General features: G+C 31.4%; 1 protein-coding gene across 1 annotated transcript in view; it reads right to left on the minus strand.

The window, feature by feature from the left end:
• Positions 1–16,753, minus strand: part of LOC120091824 (beta-amyrin 11-oxidase-like) — a 36,248-nt gene extending 19,495 nt beyond the window's left edge. Inside the window, exons 1-4 of the mRNA XM_090306688.1 lie at positions 16,475–16,753; positions 15,554–16,043; positions 14,510–14,776; positions 12,283–12,372 (exon numbers count right to left, since the gene is read on the minus strand). Of these exons, the coding sequence (XP_090162814.1) occupies positions 12,283–12,372; positions 14,510–14,776; positions 15,554–16,043; positions 16,475–16,704 (1,077 nt within the window). The 5' untranslated portion in view covers positions 16,705–16,753. The remainder of the gene's footprint in view (positions 1–12,282; positions 12,373–14,509; positions 14,777–15,553; positions 16,044–16,474) is intronic.
• Positions 16,754–21,595: the final 4,842 nt, after the last annotated feature.

Here is a 21,595-nt window from a genome sequence, read left to right on the forward strand (position 1 = left end):
GTGTTACATTGTATACTTATGAAATTAATCATTTTGTAAACAACACTTCTATTTCGATCTATATATCATCATGTCTACTCTCATTATCTCTTCTATCTTCATCTTCACTTTTGCATTAGCCATGAGTAACTAATTTCAATGTGGTAATGAGGGAGTTTAATGTTATGAGTTAAGTTGAGTCTTTTAGAGTTAATCCTGTTTGCTTAGTGTATGACTATTTAAATGTTTGCCTATGATCACTCATTGAGTCAAGTAGCTATAACTAACTTCCCGAGAGGGTAAGTAGTTGTGAATCTCATTCAGCAAAATAAGAAGTGTTTCTAGAGATAGAAACAACCTTATGTTCAATGCAACATTATTCATGTGTCATAGAAATATGACAAATATGGCTGGCCGCCGAGAGGTGTGCGATGAACGAATGTTACGAGCATGGATTACCTTTGAAGCTAAACTTAGGAACTAGGTATAGACTTCTCCCAAACCTTGCTTCTCCATACATTTTTTTCACATACATTAAAGTTGTTGTCTATCTAAGTTTTCTCATAATTAAATTCGAAGCGTTTATTGCCTGTTTAGATAATTTCATTACATAATTTCTTTAATCACATGACTTTTGACTCTACTACAATTACTTTAGTCCTTGCCGCATACAAGTTACTTTCCAAACATTCATAGTTACAAATCCCTAAGTTCGACCTCTGCTTACACTGAGAAACTTGTAGTATGTTTATACTTGACAAACTATAAGAAAATTTGTGATTAACTACAACATGGTGCATAGTTAGTTCAGCGCATAGTAATTCTTTAACAATTTATATTAACCACATCGAATGCAATAGGGTTCACTTAGACCTATGGAATTGGTTATCAAGAAGCATTTTCTCTAATAGCTAAATTAATTCTATCAGAATTTTGTTGTCTGTTGCAATTAATTTTGATTGGCTTCTTTATTAACTTGATGTTAAAAATGTCTTTCTCAATGGGGATCTTGAAGAAGATGTATTTGTAAACTTGCTATTTGGTTTTGAGGTGGATCTCAGGGTTAATAAAGTGTGCAAGTTAAAGAAATATTTATATTGGCTTAAACAATCTCTTAGAGCATGGTTTGAACGGTTTGAAAAGGCAATCAAGAACTATGGATTCAGTCAAAGCCAAGCTGATCATATTATGTTTTATAAACATACGGGAAATGGTAAGGTAGTTGTTTTGATAGTGTATGTTGATGATATCATACTTACAAGTAACGATGAGGCAGGACTGAATATCTTGGAGAAAAACCTTGATAATGATTTTCATATTAAGGACCTAGGAATCTTAAAGTATTTCTTAGGCATGGAATTTTCCAGGTCTAAAAGTAGCATTCTTGTCAAAGTATATTCTTGACCTATTGAATGAGACAAGTTTACTTGGTTGCAAGATAGTAAAAACTCCTATTGAGCATAATTTAAAACTGGTAGCTGCAACTAAAAAAGAGGTAAAAAAAAAAGTACGAGAGACTTGTGGGGAAACTCATATACCTCTCTCACACACGTCATGATATTGCTTTCACAGTTAGTATGTAAGTCAGTTCATGCATGTTGCTGAGTCAATTCACTTTGAAGCAGTTTATAGAATCTTGAGATATTTGAAAAGTACTCCAGGAAAAGGTATACAATTTAAGAAGCATAATCACCTACATGTCAAGGTTTACACTGATGCTGATTGAGTAGGCAATACGACTAATAGAAGATCTACTTCGGGTTATTGCTCTTTTGTTGGAGAAAATCTAGTTACTTGGAGAAGTAAAAAAAAAAAAAGAAGGTATAGTTGCTAAAAGTAGCGCTAAAGCAGAATTTAGGGTATTAGCCCATGGTATTTGTGAGGGCATATGGATAAAAAGACTATTTAGAAGAATTGAAATTCACTCAGATAATGCTTATACGCATTTATTGTGATATCAATTTCCATTTCCCACATTCCAATTCTTCATGATAGGACGGAACATATTGAAGTTGATAAACACTTCATAAAGGAGAAGATTGATGCTGAAATAATATGCATTACCTTTTATCCGACAGTATAACAAATTGCAGATTTGTTAAATAAAGACCTTTCGAAGTGGCAATTCAACAAGTTGATTGACAAGCTTGTCATGAATGATATCTTCCAACTAGCTATAGGGGGAGTGCTAATTATTTCCTTTGTTGTGAAATTCTCTATTGTATTTATTATATTATGTTTATTGTATTTTATTCTTTTCTTATCTGTAGTTCTTTTATTTAAGAAACCATTTCCTCCTGAGAGAAATAAGAGCAAATATATATATATATATATATATATATATATATTATATTATATAATGAAAATGAAAATGCATGAAACATAACATTACCTTAGAAATATAATTGTAATATTTTTATGCATGTTAGATGCAGGTTTTAATTGTTTCATTAATTCTTATTGGTGTTATAGTTTAGTGAAATTACAACTAAAATCTATATCAAGAGTTGCATGCAAACATAGGTTAAATTAATTTAAAATGGTTTAAAATTAATTACACCTAGACCTATGTTAAACATATTTCTAATGTGATTAGAAATAAGATTAGTTTTCTATTTTTTATAATAGGATTAAATTGAATTAATAAAAGATTAAATTTATAACATAGTTATCTATAAGGGACTTTGTCCAATGAAGGTTTTGTCTAGGCTGGGGTAATTAAGCTGACGGAAACAGAACACCACTACTTGGGAACTGACCTGGAAGACGAATTAGACAAATATGTTATAAATATGCAACAAATTATTTAGTTTATTAAAGTGTTAAATGAACAAAATCATTTATTGTTAAACTATCCAATATAAGAGTTATATTGGGTAAATTTAACAATCACTTAGATAAATTAATTAGCCAGATTTACCTACGTAATAAACCCTAGATTTTAAAATACTTCATGGGAGGAAATAGATATATATGATTTATCAAATTTTCACTCATGTTCTCCTTTATAGTTCACAACGTGAGACTCATGCTTGGCCTCTAGGAGCGTCCCTCTTTAAATGATGTTTATATGGGTCAATATCAAGGTGAATGGAGAGAGTATTTATAGTAAGTTGGAGAATGATGTGTGTTTATATGTCTTATGGTCTCCTTCATTGGTTTGCATCGTGAGACCTTCTTGCACAACCTTGAGGTGTCCTGGGAACGTCCCCCTTCGGGCGGTTTGTGCATTAGGTCGATATTAAGGCGAACTCCAAAAATGAATAAGATCGCTTTAGTTTTTGCCCTAATTAGGTTTTCCCTTTGATTGGCTCATTGGAGTTGAACTCTAGGGTCTAAAATGAAGGGTCACACTTACCAAATATTGGTAAGCAAGTTAATGATTTATTGAACAAATCAATAATGACTAATTATTGTAGGAATAAGAGTTATTCTAGTGTAATAATTGGTTAATAGTGTCTCAATTCAGTAAAGGGCTGATTGACCACCCTTCATTGGCTTTTGTCCTAAATGACTGAAGCATCATTGCAAACTTAGATGTTAAATGGGATTCATTAAAATTTTACTAAATAATTGGATTTATAAGAGTTGTACTAAAATCTATTGTAAATTAATTTGTTTTATTTCAATAATATGTCAAGTTCAATTCTTTCATTGTTATCCTCTTCAAATTTGACCAATACGGAAAGATTCAGTTAAAACTATTTTTTTGGTTGATGACTTAATTTCATTTTGACTGAGGAATGTTCTCCAGTCCCAACCCCTGATGCAACACGAAGTGTTTATGATGCATACGAAAAATGGACAAAGGCTAATGATAAGGCCCGAGTTTACATTTTGATGAGCATACCTGATGTATTAGCCAAAAGATTTGAGAGCATGGTCACTGCACTTCAGATCATGTAATCGGTGTAAGAATTGTTCGGGTGAGAGTCATTATAATTCAAATAGGATGGGGTTGTCTTGGACGAAACCAATAATGTCAGCTACTTGAATGAACTTCATTCCATATTAAATGTCAAGGGACTGATAGAGGAGACAAATGTTGTCAACTCCAGTGAAGTTTATCAGAGAGGTTGACCTCTGAGATAAAAACTTGTAGTTTATAAAGTAGGGTTTGAAACTGATCCCATTGCTCTCCTTAGAAGAAAAAAATCCATTGACAGTAAATCTGATTTGCTTGTCTTAGAAACGTGTTTGGTGGATAATGGTTATTTTACTTGGATAATTTGTTTAGGGCCACTAACCACGTCTGTTCTTCCTCTTAGGGTCTTAATACCTAGAGACAATTGGAAGCTAGAGAGACGACTCTTCGAGATGGTACTGGAGAGGTCGTTTCAGTTGTTGTCGTAGGAAGGCTCAAGTTATTTTTTAACAAGAAACAATATTTGTTATTAGATAACGTATATTTTGTTCCTAATATTAAGAACAAGATATGCATTTATATAAATTACAGCATGCTTTAACAAAATAAAAAACTTAGGGTTTTAGAAACTCATACCTTTGAAGAATTTCTTCAAGTATCCCTCGATCAAGATTCGAACACTACCATGAAGGCTTCCTCGGTATTCTCAGGCAGAGAACCCAAGAGTGGTGGGCTCTGACTATTTTGGAATGAGGAAAATTAAACGAGTGGAGAGGAAGAAGTTTGGAGATCGTTCACCAATAGTCCAAAAACTTGTAAAACAATTATGTCTTTCTCACACTGTATTTTTCGATCAATCAGATGATGAATGAGGAGGAGACTCTCTCTGATCTTTCAAAATCCAAATACAACTCCCTCCCTCATTTATATTTTAAAAAAATGACATTTAATATATATAAATATAAATATGATAACTAACTTATCATATTATATATATTAAATTATATGTTATATCAAATATAACATATAGTCTATAGTTTTTAATATTATATCATATACAATACAACCTATAGTTTTTTTTTCTCTCTTATATGGCATTTAATATAAATCATATTTATATTAAATTTAACAATTATGAATCCAATTCATATTTAATAATATTTGAATCTTATTCAAATATTTATTTCCTCTCAATTAAGCTATAATGTATCAAATACATTATAATAATTATATTATATATATTAAAATAACTTAGTTATATCATATATAATTAAATCCCTCTATTAATTTAAACAATTCAAATTAATCCAAAAACTGATTAACATTTAATCCTATTGAGCTATCAAAGGAATCTCATAGACTTGTAGCTTGAAGCTCCAACAGTACATGAATAATTAATCAAACTCTTTAATCAAATTATTCACCATCCATTAACTGTCGGGCACTCAACTAAAGACCGACAACTGCACTCTTCACATCACAGATATATTTCTATGTCCATTGGATATAACCAATCAACAATATGATGACCCTTCAAAAATTGCTCGTAAGTACAGCTGGACCAAAATTACTGTTTTGTCCCTGTAGTTACATCTAGCTCCTTAAGTACCACTGATCCCTCTAATGAACAATTGATCATAGTCCAACTATGACTAAATCCTTCTTGATTCAGGAGAGGGTGTGGCACCACATTGTTCAAACCTCGGAATTAGCCCTTAAGGGAGTAATTTATCTACTTACCCCTACCTCGGGGAAGGAGTGAATTCCTTCTTGTGGAGGTGTGTTCGTAGCTCCCCAATCAGACGAATCCCCAAAATGGTAGGCATGTTGAGTCGGCGATCTAGCCACTCTCACTCATACAAATCAAAGGACCACCCTTATAGGCAGGAGTTCAATACTCACTCAGGATTCAGTTCATGTTACCTATGGTCATCCTGGTGAAATATAAGTCTCTATTATGAATGGTGTTATACAATGAGACTAAACATTTCATGGTCTAGTCTTATATAAACTCCTTTGTATAGAGTATCCCCACTCACATGTCTATACACGAATGATCAGGATCATATCATTTGTAGCATTTTACAACAATTGTAACACCTACAAAGCGGGCCATACTCGTAGTGTCACCAGAATAAGGAACCCAGCTTTATCCATCTACTACAGACCATTTAGGTTATCATTTAAACATGATCCACCCGTATCTCTCTACATACATGATTAAGTTACTAGATAACTTTGGATGTTAGTTTATTGGTTTGTAGTTAGTGCAGATAAAATATCATATATTTTATTAAATAGGCAATGAGTTTGAATAAAATATCATATATTTTATTAAATAAACAATGAGTTTATTCAATATATTTACAAACTATAGGATCCTACAAGATTTCGAGCATCAACCCCAACAATATCTTGAAGGCAAAATGACAAAATGACCTTTTACTAGAAAAAGTTATAGAGCCAAAAAGACCTTAGAGCTTATACATTCAGATCTCTGTGGCCCAATGTAAAAGTAAGAGAATGATATGAATATTTCATCTCTTTCCTAGATGACTATTCAAGATATGAGTATCTTTACCTGATTCAACACAAGTCTGAAGCACTTGAAAAGTTCAAAGAGTATGAGACTGAGGTTGAAAACTTGTTAGGTAAAAAGATAAGAACACTTCGATCTGATCGTGATGGAGAATACATGGACTTAAGATTCTAAGTATGATAGAACATAGAATAATGTCCCAACTCTTAGCCTTTGGTACATCTCAGCAGAATGACATATCGAAAAGAAGAAATAGAACCCTATTAGATATAATTCTGTCTATGATTAGCTATGCTCAACTTCCTGACTCATTTTGGGGATATGCAATTAAAGCTATTGTTTATATCTTGAACAATGTTCCTTCAAATAATGTTTCTGAAACACCTTATGAGCTTTGGAGAGGTCCTAAAGGCAGTTTAGGTCACTTCAGAATTTGGGGATGTCCAACACATATGCTAATGACAAACCTAAAGAAGTTGGAACCTTGGAGTATACTTATTTGTAGGCTACCCTAAGGAAATGAGAGGTGGATACTTCTTTGATCTAAAAGAAAAGAAAGTATTTGTATCGGCAAATGCTACCTTTTTGGAAGAATATCACATGAGGGACCTTAAACCATGAAGAAAAATATTATTAAGTAAAATTTCTAATGAGACTACTGAGACTTCAACAAGGGTTATTGAAGAAGCTAGTACATCGGCAAGAGTTATTGATGTCGGTTCATCTAGCCAATCACATCCATCTTAAGAGTTAAGATTGTCTCGACGTAGTGGGAGAGTTATGAACCCACTTGTTCGCTACATTGGTTTAACAGAAGTCCAAGACATCATACCTGATGATGGGGTTGAGGATCCATTGTCTTACAAGAAAGCAATAGAAGATGTTGACAAGGATGAATAAATTAAAGTCATGAATCAAGAAATGGAGTCTATGTACTTCAATTCTATCTAGGAGCTTATAGATAAACCTAAAGAGATAAAACCTATAGGTTGCATATGGATCTACAAGAGAAAAGGGGTGTAGATGGAAAGGTACATACCTTTAAAATTAGAATAGTGGCAAAGGTTTATATCTAGGTTGAGGGAGTAGACTATGAAGAAACTTTCTCACTTGTTGTCATGTTAAAGTCTATTCAAATTCTCTTGTCCATTGCCATATATTATGACTATGAGATATGGCAGATGGACGTCAATATTGCCTTTTTAAATAGTAATCTTAAAGAGGCTATCTACATGAATTAATCAAAGGGATTCATTGAGCAAGGTCAAGAGCAAAAATTTTGGAAGCTTAATCGGTCCATTTATGGATTGAAACAAGTATCTCATCTTGGAATATATGATTTAATAATGCGATAAAATCTTATGGCTTTGATCAAAATGTAGATGAGCCTCGTGTTTACGAAAAAATCATTAACAATTCAATAGCTTTTCTTTGTGTCGTATGTGAATGATATCCTACTCATTGGGAATGACGTAGGATTACTGACAGATGTAAAGAAATAACCAGCCACCCAGTTCTAAATGAAAGATTTGGGTGAGGTGCAGTTTGTTTTAGGGATCCAGATTATCAAGGAATCGTAAGAATAAAATGATGGCCCTGTCTTAAGCATCATATATTGACAAGATGCTTGTCAGATATTCGATGCACAATTCCAAGAAGGGTTTATTACCTTTCAGGCATGAAATTATTTTGTCTAAGGAACAGTGTCCTAAGAATCCTTAAGAGGTTGAGGAAGTGAGACGAATTCCCTATGCATCGGTTGTTGGCAACCTTATGTATGCAATGTTATGTACCAAATCTAACATTTATTTGTAGTAGGGACTGTAAATAGATTCAATCCAATTCAGGATTAGATCACTTGGCAACAGTCAAAACAATCCTAAAGTATCTATGGAGAATGAGGAACTATATGCTTATGTATGAAGCCAAGGATTTGATCCTTATAGGATACATAGACTCTAATTTTCAGACTGATCAAGATTCAAAGAAATCTACATCAGGGACAATGTTTACTCTTAATGAAGGAGCTATAGTCTGACGAAGCATCAAGCAAGGATGCATCGCGGACTCCACTATGGAAGTTGAATACATAGCTACTTGTGAAGCTGCTAAGGAAACTGATTGGCTAAGGAAGTTCCTTACTGATTTGGAAGTTGTTCCAAATATGTCTTTTCCCATCATACTTTATTGTAATAATGGTGGTGATGTTAAATTCAAAGGAACCCAGGAGTCATAAAAGAGGCAAACAAATTTAAAGCAAATATCACTTGATCTGGGAGATTGTGCAATGAGGTGACGTGATAGTCATGAAGATAGTTTCGAAGCACAACGTTGCTAATCCATTTATAAAGTCTCTCATGGCTAAAGTGTTCGAGGGTTATTTAGAAAGTCTAGGTCTACGAGATATGGAAAGTGGGAGATGTTACTAGAGTATAGTGTATGCACTAATTTATTGTATTGTATGCTTTATTTGTATTGTACACTCTTGTACACGCTTCTCCCTTAGTTTTAAGAGAAGTGGGAGATTGTTGGGATTAGTGTCCTAAATCTTTGATATTCTCGTAGTTTATAAACTTTTGTAAACAAATTGTTATTAATAAAATAATTGTTATTTTATGTGCACTAACTCAATCCAATAAACTAAGATCCTAGGTTATTTTATATAACTCAAACATGTATGTAGAGACATACAGGTGGATCATGCTTAAGTAATAACCTGAACGGTTTGTAGTAGATGGATAAGGATATGTACTTTATTTTGGGGCCATTATGGATACGATCTGCTTTGTAATTGTTAAAATTGTTGAAAGTGTTGCAAATGATTTGATCATGATCATTCATATAGAGACATGTGAGCGGGGGTATCCTATCAAAGAGTTTGTATAAGACTGGACCACAAAATGATTAGTCTCTATTTCTAACACCGTTACTAGAAGAGACCTATATTTCACTAGGATGACCATAGGTGACTTGACCTTAATCTTGAGTGAGTTGCGAACTTCTGCATATAAAGACAGTATTTTAATTTACAAAAATAAGAGCCAGATTCGTTGACTCAATATGTCTACCATTTTGGGGGTTTATCTGAATGGGGAGTTGGGAACTCAACTGCACAAGATGAAATTCACTCCTTCCCTTTGTTAGGATAAGTAGATGAATTGCTTCATTAAGGGTTGATTTCAGATCTTGAACAATGAGGGCCTTTACCCTCTCACTGGTCAGAGAGGGGTCTAGTTATAGTTTGACTATGACTAATTGTTCATTAGAGAGGTCAGGGGTACTTAAAAAGTTAGATGTAACTATAGGGGTAAAACAGTAATTTTGACCAACATGTACTTACGAGAAATTTGTGAAGAGTCAATGCATTGTTGATTGGTTATATCCAATGGATACATAAATATATCTACAGTGCGAAGAGTGCATTTTTGATTGGCTATATTCAATGGACATAAAAATATATCTACATTGCGAAGCGTGCAGTTATCGATCTTTAGTGGAGTGGCCGATGGTTAATGAATCTTGATTAATTTGATTAAAATGTTTAATCAATTAATCTCGTATCATTGGAGCTTCAATCTATAGGTCCATATGGTCCCCTTGTTAGCTCAATGACGACTAATGAGAATCAAATTAATTTTGGTTTAATTTGAATTGTTCAAACTAACTAAATGGAATTAATTGTATAAGATACAATTAATATAATGTATGTCGATACATTAAAGTATAATGTATGTCGATACATTAAAGTATAATGTATGTCCATACATTATAGAGTTTAATGAGAGATATAAGTATTTGAATATGATTCAAATATTTATTATATGAATGAGATTCATATAAAAACTTTATGTTAAAATTAATGTGAATATGATTCATATTATATCTATATAGTTTAATGAGAGAATTAAATATTTGAATATGATTCAAACATTGATTATATGAATATGATTTATATTAATACTATAGTTATATGAGAGAATAATAAACTATAGGTTATATATTATAGAAGATATAATATATATAGTTTAATTATATTAATTAGTTAATATAATTAAATTAAAATTGAATTTTTTATTTTTGAATTAAAAAATCAATGGAGTTATTTAGTTACCTCACATATACGGTTTGAGGAGGAAGAGGGTGACATGATTTGGAATGTTTTACGTGAGAATAAAAATCTGGCAGAATAATTGTTCTCTCTATTCTCAAGTCTTTCATCACTTCCCTCTGCAAATTCTCTAAAAAGAACAAAATCTCTCTCAAACTCCCTTACACCAAAACTGACAAGTAAGCCCAATCCTCTCCGTTGGTTCTCTCCTTCAGGATAACAAGGAAGACTCCTTGTGGTAGTTTTCTTGCCATATTCGTTGGGCTGTTGTTTTGTGGTGTTGAGACCGGGAGAAGAAGATGGTATGTGATCTTTCATGCTGTTAGAATGGTTCTTCAAGGGTTAGTATTCTTATCCCTTTTCTTCCCTGTAATTCCTTTAGAAGCATGCTTAAGGGTGGATGTTTATCATTGTTTCCATTGTTGCTCTGTTTATTAAGTTATGTAAAATGATTTCAAAGACACAAGCGATCACTCGCTTCCGCTATGGGAAACGGATTCCCTTCATTATGAACTCCTGCTTACGAGGGTCATCCTTTGATTTTTATGGGTGAGAGTGGTCCTAGTCGTCCACTAAATACGCCTACCATTTTGGGAACCACACTGAGTTGGGAGTTGGGAACATAACTATACAAAATGGAATTCATTCCTTCCCACCTTAGAGTAAGTAAATAGGTTGTTCCCTTAAGTGCTTACTCCATGACTTGAACAATGAGGTCTCACCCTCTCATTGGCGTAAGAGAGACTTTATTCATGATCGGATCATAAACAAATTGTTCATTAGAGGATAAGTAGTACTTAAGGAGCAAGAAGTAATAAAGGGGTAAAATGATAATTTCACCAAGCTGTAATTACGAACCACTTATGATAGATTAACTTACGTGTAATGGTTAAATCAATGGACATAAAAAATATTCTACAGTTCATAAGAGTACAACTATGGGTCTTTATTGGAAATGTCTTATAGTTAATGAAGGTTGGTTAATTTAATTAATTAATCTTGGATTATTGGAGCTTATAACTGTAGGTTCATTAGATCTATATGCTAGCTCACAAGGAATAAACAAGGACATTTAGTGTTAAAGATTCAAATATTAAATTAATATGAATTGGTTTCGTATTAAATCTATAGGTTAAAATTAATGTGAATGGAATTTATATTAAAACCATAGGTTATAAGAGAATATGTAAATTAGAATATGATTCATATATGCATTAAATTAAATATATTATATTTAATAAATTATTTAATTAAATGAGATTTAGTTAAATTAAATAACCCCTTGCAATGCATGGGAATGGTGAGTGGGTGAGGGGAGTCAACTGCCCTCGCATATTTAATTTGCAGAAGAGTCTGCAACTGAAGTCCTTTGTGTGTTTTACAGAAGAAAATCACTCAAAATCTCTCTATCTGAAATTAATAGAGTAGTGTTCTCTGCAAAAACATCACATATCCCCTTCTCTTCCAAAGAGAATCCCACCTTTCTATCCTTGTCCAAGAAAATAGTAGAAAAGATCATTGGTAGTATCCAATACGTGGGTATTGTACTTATTGTTTTGATCAAGATCAGAAGAAGTTTTTTATGATAATTCACAAAGGCAGTTACTTCTTCTTTTAAGTTGTACAAAAGCATGCTTAATTTATTTTAGTATTTCGTAACTTGAATTTTATGAATTTAATTGAAGCAAAACGATCATACGCTTCCTCGCTTTCTCTAGGAATTCGATTCCTTCCTTACTAATATGAAATTATGTCTAAAAAATAAGTGGATATAGAGGAAAAATAAAATACCTGAGAAAGAAATTTCATTTGTTTAATCTCCGAGAGATTTATACCCTCTTGTGTTGGAGGTCTTTGTTTAATGACATCTTCTTGTTCTTCCTAAAACCAATTAATCTTACATATTACTATCAAAATATATAATAAAATATTTTTTTGGATAAATAAAATTAATAGAAACTACATTATAATATTGTTGTGATCATATCATAAATTTCGGTTTAATTATATATACATGTGATTAAACCAAATCGAGCAACAATATGAGGGTAGCTCAACTGACATAACATATAGATTCTTGAACATGAAACCAAAGGTTTTGAATCCTCCATTCTTAAATCGTTGTATTAAAAAACCCAAATCTAACCTTTCTTATTTGTTTTTTTTTCTTCTTTTTTTAAAAGGATGCAATACGAGAATTTTTTAAGTGGGCATCCAACTTAGTATTCGTTTTGCATTTGAAGTTTTGAGACATGCATCTTAATTAATTTTTAGGATTTTTTTTTTTTTTTTTTTGATTCTTAGACATGCATCTTAATTATTTTAGAAAGAAGGAATAAAAAATGAAATTATCATTAAAGAAGGTGGAAATTCTTTTTAACAATTTTATCCTTCAAGTTGCATGAGTTCTATTCATCAAAGTTCTGTCTTTGAAAATATTAATTATTTTTTTTTGTAACAATTTATTGGCTATGGCTTTTACTTTTTAGAAGTACTATACACTTTTTAAAATAATAATAATATAAATAAGAATAGCCCTTTGAAAAGTGTTTTAAAAGCATTGCAAAATAATGTTTTTGTTAAGGATTAAATTTTATTGTTATGTAAAGAATGGTTTTTATTTTATCTCTTTTGTTAAAAAAAAATCCTTATTATTTCACCAATAAGATAAAATATACTAACAAAGAAATAATTAATGCGAAAATATGTGACATTAATGCCAAAACAAGTATAACTCAACTGACTTAAAGTATATATTAACGACCAAAAAGTCTCTATAGTTTGAATATTCTCTCACACTTATTGTACTTTCAAAAAATCCTGAGACAATATTCTATTTTTAATTTCATAAATTGTACATATTATTTACCTAGAAATAAAAAACATCTCATTTCACATCCAAGTTTATTACAGTAAATGTCAAATGATATTTTCTATGATGAAAAAATAGATAAACCTATTATTATACATACAATCAAGACTTTGAGATGGAACTTTAAGTTATCTAATATAATACGAAAGAACATGAATCCCAAACAAGCATTTGATCCAATAACAAAAATTGGGGTCCAAATCAAGATTGGTGAACCTAAAGAGGTACCATTAGGGGTGTTCAAATAATCCGATAACCCGAACCCGGACTACCCAACCCAAAATGTAAGGAACGGTTGGGTTAGTTTTGTTCTTGGGTTGGTTGAGTTGAATTTTTTTTTTTTTATTGGGTTGGGTCGTGGGTTAGATTAAAAAAAATTGGGTTGATCCAACCCAACCCGAATTATATATATATATTCCTCTTTGTTTAAAGTTTGATTTATTTGATTAATTTTTGAATTTTTAATATTTTTCTTTTAAAATTGTTATGATATTTGTCTTTGTTTAAAGTATACAATAAATATCATAGATATTTGGTATTTAGCATCTTAATTTTATGAGATTTTAGTTATTAGTTATGTGTTGTATATAAATTTACATATTTTTTATTAAAAATAAAAAAATAAATTATAACCCGACAACCCAACTCAACCCAACCCGAATTTTAAGCGTTGGATTGGAAACTTTAATTGGGTCATTTGAGTTGTCAATCAAACCAACCCGAATTTTTGGGTTGGTCCGAAAAATACTCTCAACCCAACCCATGTACACCCCTAAGCACCATCTTGAAGCTGCATGTTAGAGATCTCATATTGGAAAAATTTAGGGATTACACAATTTTAATATATAAGATAGATAATAGACTACTTCTCTCATTCTCAATTGATTTTAAAATGAAATAACCTCATATTATTTAGTACTACCTTATCGAAAAAGATCATAATATATATAAATGAATCAAATAAATAAATAAAAAAAAAAAACCTCATAAGCTCAAATGAATATTTGTTAAAAAAAAATTGAGAATGGTAGACCTAAGAAAGGAAACATTTTGAGGATCATATATTGAAAAGATAGCAAACCCCAACCATCTTTAAAAATACAATAAATGCAATCAACATTAGTTAGGAAATTAAAGGAGTCTAACCTTGACCTTTTGGAATACATGTGGATTATCTGTAAGAAACAAAGCTGCCCACATTGTTGTGACAGCTGAACTTTCTTGGGCTGCAAATAACATACCAAATATCAAATCTACAATGGTTTCATCATCAATCCCTTCATCATCTTCATCTCTCACTTCTATCAACAAATCCATCATATCTTTTGCTTCCCAACTTTCCATTTTCCTTTTCTTCACCAATCTCTTCTCTTTCACAATAGATTGAAGTATTTCATGCAATCTTCTTTTAGCCTATATTTATACAGTTCTTTTGGTTATGATATAATCATAAGTAGATTAATTTCACACAGCAATAAAATTTGGTTGAATTTTGTCGTTTGTTTAAAAATATTATATAAAAAATTGCAATATTGTTCTGGACCTTTCATAAACATTTCAAAACTACCTTTTGAGTAGAATTTTGATAAAATTTTGGACAAAAACTGAGACTCGAAGGGGTGTAGTAGTGACTTGGAATGAAAATTGAGATTCAAACACAATCACTGACACACCCAATATTCCAAGTTTCTAATTTTCATTATATATTATATTCTAAGATATTTATAACGGTTAAGGGTAGTTTTTGAAACAATTATGAAAGGTCAAAGGTAATATGACCAACTATATTATGAAAGAATAGGAGTATTTACTAAATTAAATGACAAAGTTCAAGGGTACTCTTTTATAAACTTAGCCATAAGGGCAATTGCAAATATAACAATTAAGTCCAAAGTATTAGTAGATATAGCACACTGCAAAAGAATTTGTAAATATAGCAAAATTTAGATGCAGCTCTCAATGTCTATCTGTGATAGACCATATCGCTAATAAGAGTCTAACAGCGATAGAGTCTATTACTGATAGATTATCCTACAAATATAATTACTAGGTCAACGAATGAACTATCTAATGTAAAACAATTATCGACACACATTTCGAAATTCATAACTAAAATTATAATTTAAACTTTTTTTTTTTGAAAAGTATATAGAAATAAATATTATTAGGAAATGATTTTTGTTGTTATACCTTGAGTGATTTTTGGAAGGAGAAGCCAGGAAAGTTGAGGGGCAAAGAGAATAACCCAACTGCAATATCATTATACAAATTCTCCATTTCTGACATGGAAATATCTTCTATTGGAGTTGAACCCATAAAAATGTTCCAAATAATTTTGAAGGTAAGCTCCTTTATTACAGTCAATAGCTCCAATGGCTTCTCCATGCTTGACCATTCCTCCAACCCACTGATCACTGTTTGTTCAATATGATCAATGTACAACTCGAGTGCTGCGTGACCGCTGATCGGTGTTGTTGTTAGCCTTCGGAGCTTCCGGTGCTCCGCTTTGGAGACTCCGTGCAATGATTTCTTACCAAATAAAGCTTTCATGTTGGAGGGATAACCAGGAACAAATTTGGTTCCATCGTCGCTTAATACTTGACGACATATTTCAGATTTGCAGACAATTATGGTTGGTTTTCCAAACATGTGAGTCTTGTACATATCAACTTTCCCATATCTAATCCAAACAGGATTAATTAAACTTTTTATATTTTTAGAATATGATTAAGAATTCAATTTGATTCCTAAGACAGAAGAACACACTTTGGTAAAAATATATTGCAAGAAAAACAAATACAATTAAAAAAAATCAAATCAACCACACATATGAAGAATTAAAGAGTGGTATACCTGATAGATAAGTCACTAATAAAAATTTGAGGTCTAATATCGTAAAAGATGAAAAAGAAAAAGAGAAAACTTCAAATCATTTTTTATTTATTTGATAATATGTGGGATGGGGATAGAGATAAAATCTCTTGAGGTTGATTCTTTAAATTATGCCCAGATTGACAAAAGTTTTAGCATATCAGTGAAAATCTTATTTGAAAATCATTATTGTGACATTGTGAAGAATTTGGATGGAAGCAAAGAGAGAGAGAGAGATACCTTTTGGAAAAGTGACCAATAAAATCGTGTGGTGGACCAAGAGTAAAATATTTGAGGAAGGATAAAGTAGAACCAAGAAATGGCCAAGCTAGATCACCAGGAGGAAGCTCATCCCATTTCTTCCCTAACTTCAATGCATAATACAAATTATTCAATCTCTTCAAAACCCCAAACCCTAAAACAAAACCCACACAAGCAAGAATCAACAACAACCAATTTATCAACTCCATTGAAAATGATTTCTCCACTTAATTACCACCTTTATGCTTTTGCTCAATATTTTCACTAATTCAATACACAATTTTCTATAGCTTGTCTCTTACATTTTTATATAATTGCCCTTGGTGTTGAGTCTCTCATTTGCATTAAATTAAATGTCTTTTTTTTTTCCTTTTTCAGTAAAGAGAGCTAATCAATGAAACTTTTTAGGTAAATTATTCGGTTTTGGTTGAAATATGACTTATACATTAACTAGATTAAAAAAAATCATTAATATTATAGAAATTAGGACAAACGTTATCTCTTTATCGATAGAAGGCTAGTTGTATCGAATTAAAAATAAAGTCATGAAGGCTTATGTCCAAAATAGACAATCATTTATCCACATAGATATATTTAAAGCTTATTACATTTATTTTTGGATGAAAAGTACCTTATTAAATTGTTTACTTCTTTGTATCAATTGAGCATTTATTAGATTTATGGCTCGCCTAACATTCCTTATCTCTTCTATTCTCACCTGTTTAAGGTGATTAAATTCTCATTTATTGTTTGGTAAGAAAAAATAATAATAAAATACTATTTTGATATCTACTTGGAAGTTTGTCCAATTTTAGTCTCTATGCTTTCAATAAATCTTAAAATTTAGTGTTTTGAAGATATATTTTGTCACTTATTTTGAAGAAAAGAAAGGTAAATTTAGTGCTTTCAAGAAAATAGTTTTTTTTTTTTAATTGTGTTTTTTCCACACCAAAACCTTAGCATGGTTTTCATTATTCCCAAACAAACATTGCGAATTTCAGCCAAATTCTAATTTTCAAAACTGTTGACTTAGTTTTTTTTTTTTAAAAAAAATACTAAATAAAACCATAGGTACAAATTATATTTATGTGTTTAATTTTTTAAAATAAAAAATCAAATAATTATCTCAAACCATTCATTTTGAATTTTTGAATTTTTTAAATTTGTGCTTATTTTCCTTTTTCTGGCAATACTTCTTTACAATGATTTTTATCGTACGGAAGAATTTGACTTCCGAAACCAGAAACATTTTCTAAAAAGAAATACTTTTTTTTCCTTAGTTTTCAAAATTTAGGTTGAATTTGAAAAACAATTTAAACGGTTGAGGGTTATTTAGATTTTGGGGGTGATTTTTAAATTTAATTAAGGAAAATGGAGTGGTTTGAAGTTATTTAGGGAAAAGGTGTTGTTTTTTTGTCCCTGTCCGAAGAGACACATTCATTAAAAAAGAAAAAAAAATGTGTCTCTCATTCTTGAAATAACAAAATAATAATAAAATAATCTGAAACTCAACTCTTTCATTAATAAAATAATAAAATATTTTTGCTTTTATTTTTTTCATTCTTCTAACAACCCGAAACTCAATTCTTTCATTATTTTTATTTTACAGTTAATAATATTCCATTTGTTTAATTCTAAATCATTGTACCTAAAATCAATTATCTCACTAATCTCGTTTTTTATTTTGACAGTAATATTACTAGTTTTTTAACAGTATAAACAATAATGTTATTTTGAGATTAAGAAATTTCTATGATTGATTTGATATACTTAATATTAATTTTTAATTTCAAATGATTGATTTTGTTTAAAGTTGTTAGAAACTTATACAAAAATATAGATATTAACTTTGGACTATTGTAAATAATATTCAAGGTTCTTTAGGATGTGTTGTAGACTGCAAGTGCATTTTCATGATTGAATTTCATTAATAAATTTAATTATATGTACAATGTTCTTTATTCACGACTGGAAGAAGATCCTCTATTACGCGTAGATCGATCATGTTGAGTCACATAGTGTCCACGATCGCCACACCCTCTTACACTTGATGGTTGACTTTCCTTTGCAAAATGTATACCCTCACTACGTTATCGATATGTCACATACTGGTCATGGACATTTGGATGGACATGTGAAGTTTGTCCTTCTTCCATACTTGGTATATTGAGGGTTGTTGGAAAAAATTCAAATGTTGAGGGAGAAGACATCATGGAAGTATGTGTAAAATGATCGAGTGGCGTTGTTGGATATTCATTCCGAACATTAGGTCGAATAGGAACATCCTCATGTCTTGTTGGATCACCTTGTTCTTCCATTGGAACATCACCATCGAAATATCGTACTCGATATATAGAGGTGAGTCTACGCAAGGCTCTTTGAGCAGATAATGGAAAATTTGGAAGCTCGGCCTGAAAAAGAATTGAATAACAAGTTAATGACTTTAAATTTTATTTTGGTGTGCAATGAAGAAATAAAATCAAATTAGTAAACAATAAACTCATACCAACAAGTGATAAGATGCTCCTACTTTAGTTATGTACCGCCTGCTCATAGTGGAATACCATTCAATATATCCAGGCTCGATACCTACACCGTTGTTAATAGGAGGTCCATTAACAACCAAACTCTGACAATTTTCCCATATTGAAATTTGAGGGGTCAAATATGCAATCCAGTCTCGCTCATGCCTGCCCCTTAGATCGTGTGAATGAAGTCGGACGTCTGTGTTGCAAGGTTGAGGAATTTGTTGCAACATCCTAAATTGACCCATCACACGATCTGGGTGATGCCACTCCACAACGAAGAAGCATATGACTGGACATCTGGATGTCCATATCTCATTACCATCGAGAGAGTATGGCGACAATAGTTGGATAAGATGATTATATAGCTCCCAAATAATCTGCATGCATATGTGTCAAAATATGAATGAACCAAAAGATTGAAACATTATGAATATATGATATATGAATGAATAAAATATTACTTGCCTAGGCATATGTGCATCAAGTATGTGCCTATACTGTACTAGAACATGTGTTGGTGCTCTAATTACAGAATAGTTATCATTCCATCTACAACAATCACAAGTTGAATTTTAGCTATTAGTATTTCATAATGAACACAAAAATAATGAGGTAAATATGCTTACCTTACTGCAAGTGGTCTGTCACCTAAGTTGTTCTCCTATCGATGGAGTCATTGAGGTGCTAGAAGAGGAAATCGATCCCATGCCCAAATCTGCAACAATAGAAGTGGGCCTGCAATGTCTTTTCCATCTATAACTGCACCCTTGTATAGTTGCCTATACAACTATGCAAGACATCTAGCGCCCCAACTGTAAGTCCCGGCAACATCAAAATCTACCAAGAGAGAAAGATACATCAGGTGCACTCTGCTGTTGGACTTGTCGGGAAATACCAATCCTCCAATCAACGTGATAATATATGCTCGAATATATCGTTGCAGGTCCTCTTCATCTGCATTGTCTGGTAGATGGACGAAGTTGTTAAATTGATCAGCTAAACATGGCAGGCTTAGACGACCTCCCTTAAGAACGGTGTCATTCGTGGTTACGCCTAAAAGAAGGGCACAAAGTTGTTCCCAGTCATAATTTAGTGACCCGATCAATGGTCTTCCATTAATCGGGAGTCCAAATTAGATAGCTACATCTTGAAGTGTAATTATACACTCTCCATGCAACATGTGGAAATAGTATGGCTCTTGCCGCCATCGTTCCACTAATGTCGTTATCAGATGCCAGTCTAATTGTATAAATTTTATACAAGAGACTCCATAGAATCCTGCAGTTCGTAGATAGTTTAATATATGAGGGTATGGTTTCTCGTGCCTTCGAATAACAGTCTCTCTTCGCCGACAATGCATTGCATCGATATACTTGTCTTCTCAAACAACCTCGAATCTATGGCAATGCTGTAAGTACAAAACCAAGTCGTTGTATGACCCTGTGGTAACATCCTCATCCATCTGATCCCATAAAAACAGTATTAAATTTAACTTAAATATTTAGTAAAATCAATGTGATTACAATCAACAAATACAATGACAATTAATAAAGAATACACCATTCATTGTAAAATACAATCAATTAAATACAATGACAATTAATAAAGAATAAATAACTAAAAGAAGTTACAATCAATAAGGACAATTAAATACAATGAATTTTTCTTTTCTTTTCTCCACAAAATAAAGTAATATCACTATTTTTTCTATTAGGAACATATTCTTAATTTTACATTTAAAACTACTAATAAATTTTAAAATTTTGGCAAAATGAAAAAAGATTTAAATATAAATTTTACATTTAAAAAGATTTATTTTTTTCCAAAGTAGCAATAGAATTGCAAGGTAATTATTTTTTAAAAAAAGTAGATAAAAACCAAAGAAGACATACTTACAGTTTATTATATTTAACCAAAAAAAATAGGAAAATATCAAATTATATCCTAACGTTTACTTGTAAAATAATTTTGACATTTTCGTTGTTGATTTGGTAGCTATTTTTGTTTGATTCCATTTAAAATCACCTCAATAAAATCGTTGATTTCGAAGATTTCGATTCTTTCAATCTTGTTTTCCCATTAGAGTAGGTTTACTTTTTAGGAGCAAGTCTGTATTGAAGAAAGCAGTTTATTTCTTGTACACGTGGATTAGACACTTTGTCAGTATGCATTGTTTAGTGTGTGATAGTTGTCTAGGTAGAGTGTATTTGTTGTTTTCAAATGGTTTTGAAACTCTCACACCTTTAGAATTCCATGTGGGGGTAGTTTTAACAATTGTTAATCATTATTTTCTAATTTTATAATCCGTTTTGCTATTTTAAAAATTTAAAAAGTTTTTTCTATTTAACCAAATGACAACTTAAAATTTGCTATTTATCTAGTCAGTCTCGTGATGAAGACACGTAACGTTATTAGAATGCAACGATTCTTATCTTTAATTTTAATTTGAAAAACTTGTCAACTTGTAATTAGTCTCAAATTTAATGATGCGACAATTTGTGATAAGAATCTCTCTAACAACAAATATTAAATATGATTCAAGGATTTTGTAGAAAAATAAAGATTTTCATCG

Source organism: Benincasa hispida, chromosome 11 (genome assembly GCF_027475165.1).
Source record: "Benincasa hispida cultivar pf3 chromosome 11, pf3_genome.v1.1, whole genome shotgun sequence".
NCBI lineage: Eukaryota > Viridiplantae > Streptophyta > Magnoliopsida > Cucurbitales > Cucurbitaceae > Benincasa > Benincasa hispida.